The sequence below is a fragment of the Hibiscus syriacus genome, unplaced genomic scaffold (assembly GCF_006381635.1).
Source record: "Hibiscus syriacus cultivar Baekdansim isolate YM2019G1 unplaced genomic scaffold, ASM638163v2 tig00000738_pilon, whole genome shotgun sequence".
Classification (NCBI taxonomy): domain Eukaryota; kingdom Viridiplantae; phylum Streptophyta; class Magnoliopsida; order Malvales; family Malvaceae; genus Hibiscus; species Hibiscus syriacus.
Window position 1 is genome coordinate 1,270,793 of NW_024061816.1, and position 3,073 is coordinate 1,273,865.

The following is a 3,073-nucleotide window of genomic DNA, read 5'->3' on the forward strand; positions in this document are numbered from 1 at the left end:
TATTTTTTTATTATCATTTGTATTTAAATTAATCTAAATTGAGTACTATAAAAGTTTTTGAAAGAATGACCCTTTTAAGTTAACTTGTTGATTAAAATGAGAACTGTAGATGTTGTTTAAGAGATGTAATGTCCTCTAAATCGATTGATAGTTGGTGATTGAACATTAATGTTTGAATCAAACAAATAGAAATTGAATTCCCAACATAAAAAGTAGAGGGAGTAAGTTTCAAAAATCTGAAAACTACAAGAACTGAGTGCATAAATAAACCCAAAAAACAATAATCTCTCAAACTATTTTTGAGTTCATTTCTTGTACTTAGCAATTCTTTAGCTTTGATCAGTCATCATACTTGCTTTCCATTACCTTCTCTCCCTCCCTCTCTTTCTCTCTCAGCTAACTTTACTAGAGAGTTGAAATCTTCCATTTTTTACCTTCTTGTCCAAAACCTTGATTCCGTCGTATATCCATAATCAAATATCACTAGCCAAAACGATCCAAAACCCAGTATTCTATTGCTTTGTTTCTAATCCTTTTTAATTTTCATAAGCTCAAAAACTTGAAAAAAAAAACCATGGCTAATCTATGGTGGACGGGGCAAGTAGGGTTACAAGGAATGGAAACATCGGCCACTTCATCATCTCCGATGAAGAAACCAGATCTGGGTATATCCATGAACGGAGAAACAGGCGGCGGCGGTGGAACCACGGCAGAAGAAGAAGACAAAGAGCACAGCGACGAGCCTAGAGAAGGTGCTATCGAAGTATCCACTCGCCGTCCCAGAGGTCGACCAGCAGGCTCCAAAAACAAGCCCAAACCACCCATCTTCGTCACTAGAGATAGCCCTAATGCACTAAGAAGTCACGTCATGGAAATAACCACCGGTTCTGACGTAGCCGAAACCCTAGCCCAGTTCGCCAGGAGGAGACAACGAGGGGTCTCCGTTCTCAGTGGGAGTGGAACTGTCACCAACGTTACACTCAGGCAACCTTCGGCTCCTGGTGCTGTCATGGCTCTTCATGGTCGGTTCGAGATTTTATCGTTGACCGGAGCGTTTTTGCCCGGACCGGCTCCCCCGGGATCGACCGGGTTGACGATATACCTAGCCGGTGGTCAAGGGCAGGTGGTTGGTGGTATTGTAGTGGGGTCACTTGTGGCATCAGGCCCTGTCATGGTAATAGCAGCAACTTTTTCCAATGCTACATATGAGAGGTTGCCTTTGGAGGAGGAAGAGGAGGGTGCCGCTGGTGCTCAAGGTCAGCTCGCTGCTGGCAGCGGATCGCCACCAGGAACTGCACAAGGAGGGGTCGGTGGTGGCGATGGTTCGGGTTTGCAAGTTTACAGTAATTTGCCACCAAATTTGGTGCCTAATGGTGGACAGTTGAACCATGAGGCTTATGCTTGGGCGCATGGTGGAAGGCCACCATATCAGTAAACATATAGAAAGGAATATTGCTTGTGAGAGATTTAGATATGCTTTCACTTTGCAGATTAAGATGATCATCTTTAGTTTCTTACACTTCCCTTCTTAAATCCCATTTCTTTATGTTCATGTACTTATTTTAGCCATACGATTGTAAAATACTGGCATGTTAGATCAGAAACTATCTAATTTCTTTCACAATTGAAATCATACACTGAGATTAGGGTAAATTAAATCAATGATTTTTTCTATGGGACGAGATAATTATAAAGTAATATTTATTCTCTAATATTTTGTAATCATGACACGTATATCTTACCATCGTAATTGTTCTAACTCAAATTATTTAGAGAAAACTACCTTTATTAACAGCATAATACCAAAAAATATTTCTAATAGTTGATTAAATAATTATTTTTACTCTTTTTTTTTAATATTTTAACCTTAATATTTCTCTTTGGGACAAAAAGGTTTTTTTATAGATAAAAATCATTAACCAACAAATGATTAAAACTCCAAAACATGAACCAAAATGCTTCAAAAAAACCAATGGTAAAAACGTTTTTACTCCAAAATAATATGTTAGAGGTAAAAATATTTCAAGAAAAAAATAATAATCAAAATGATTATTTAATCGAATTTTAAAAATACTATTCAATATTATGCTTTTATAAATATAAAAGCAAAATATTGCAAATAAATTTCTTGTTGGTGATGCAGGTGAAAATTGTTGGTGAGAACTTATATTATACTTACAAAAATAATTATAATGGAACAGTTGATAACAATAATTTGACCTAAAATTTATAAAGTGGGACATTGCATCCTCGAATTTTGAATTTTTATTAAAAAATCAAAATCTGAAATATTTTTAAAATTATAAATACTAGTTTCCTTAAAATGCGACTTCAACATAGAATTGAGGATTTGGGGTAATGCCAAGGTTCATGGGTTCTGGCATGCTTCTTTGCAATTTTCCTTTTAAAAAAACATTGATTTTCTTCAGGTCAATGGCAGCCTGCAGAAGCAACATAAAAGGCATGAAATGAACCATTCTTCAAAAATAACATGAAAACATTGTGGTGCTCATTAATGAATGCACGGGACTTGACACTTGAATTAACAAAAATTTCGATCGCACTCGTCGCTTCTCAAGTTCCGAACGCTCATTTCTGGCATACTTCCGAGTTTCCCAGCATGGATTCCATGCAACTCCATCATCTACAGCATGAGCCAATGTCAAAAGCAATGATGGAGTGCTTAACAGTTGCATTTTACATAAATCTTTAAAGCAATATGAATGTGAATGATTTCACTGTGATGGAACAAAGTAAAAGATGTTAGCATATTATAGGATAGATCTGCAACAAACCGAAACCAGAATCCGGTTTCTTGAAACAGGGTTTTTGGATTTGTCCTCCAGCAACCAGAATCTTAAGAGACCAGGTTTTCGAATTTGTCCACAAGCTGCAAGAATCTTAAAGCTTTTGATTGATGCATGAACTTGAAAGAATACAACAAGGGGGTGGACAGTCATCATCCTCATCCTATTACAATTTATTAAGCTAAAAGAAAGGTGGGAAATTAACTTAATGGCCAAAGAGGCCCATTTTTTTCTTTTTTTCTCTAAACAAATCAAAGGATTCTAGA

At 36.6% G+C, this 3,073-nt stretch overlaps 1 protein-coding gene across 1 annotated transcript; it reads left to right on the forward strand.

The window, feature by feature from the left end:
* Window positions 1-256: 256 nt before the first annotated feature.
* On the forward strand, window positions 257-1,446 carry LOC120212553 (AT-hook motif nuclear-localized protein 19-like). The gene has a single exon (XM_039210831.1). The coding sequence runs from the start codon at window positions 575-577 to the stop codon at window positions 1,433-1,435; it is 861 nt and encodes a 286-aa protein (XP_039066762.1). The 5' UTR covers window positions 257-574; the 3' UTR covers window positions 1,436-1,446.
* The last annotated feature ends 1,627 nt before the right edge of the window (window positions 1,447-3,073 follow it).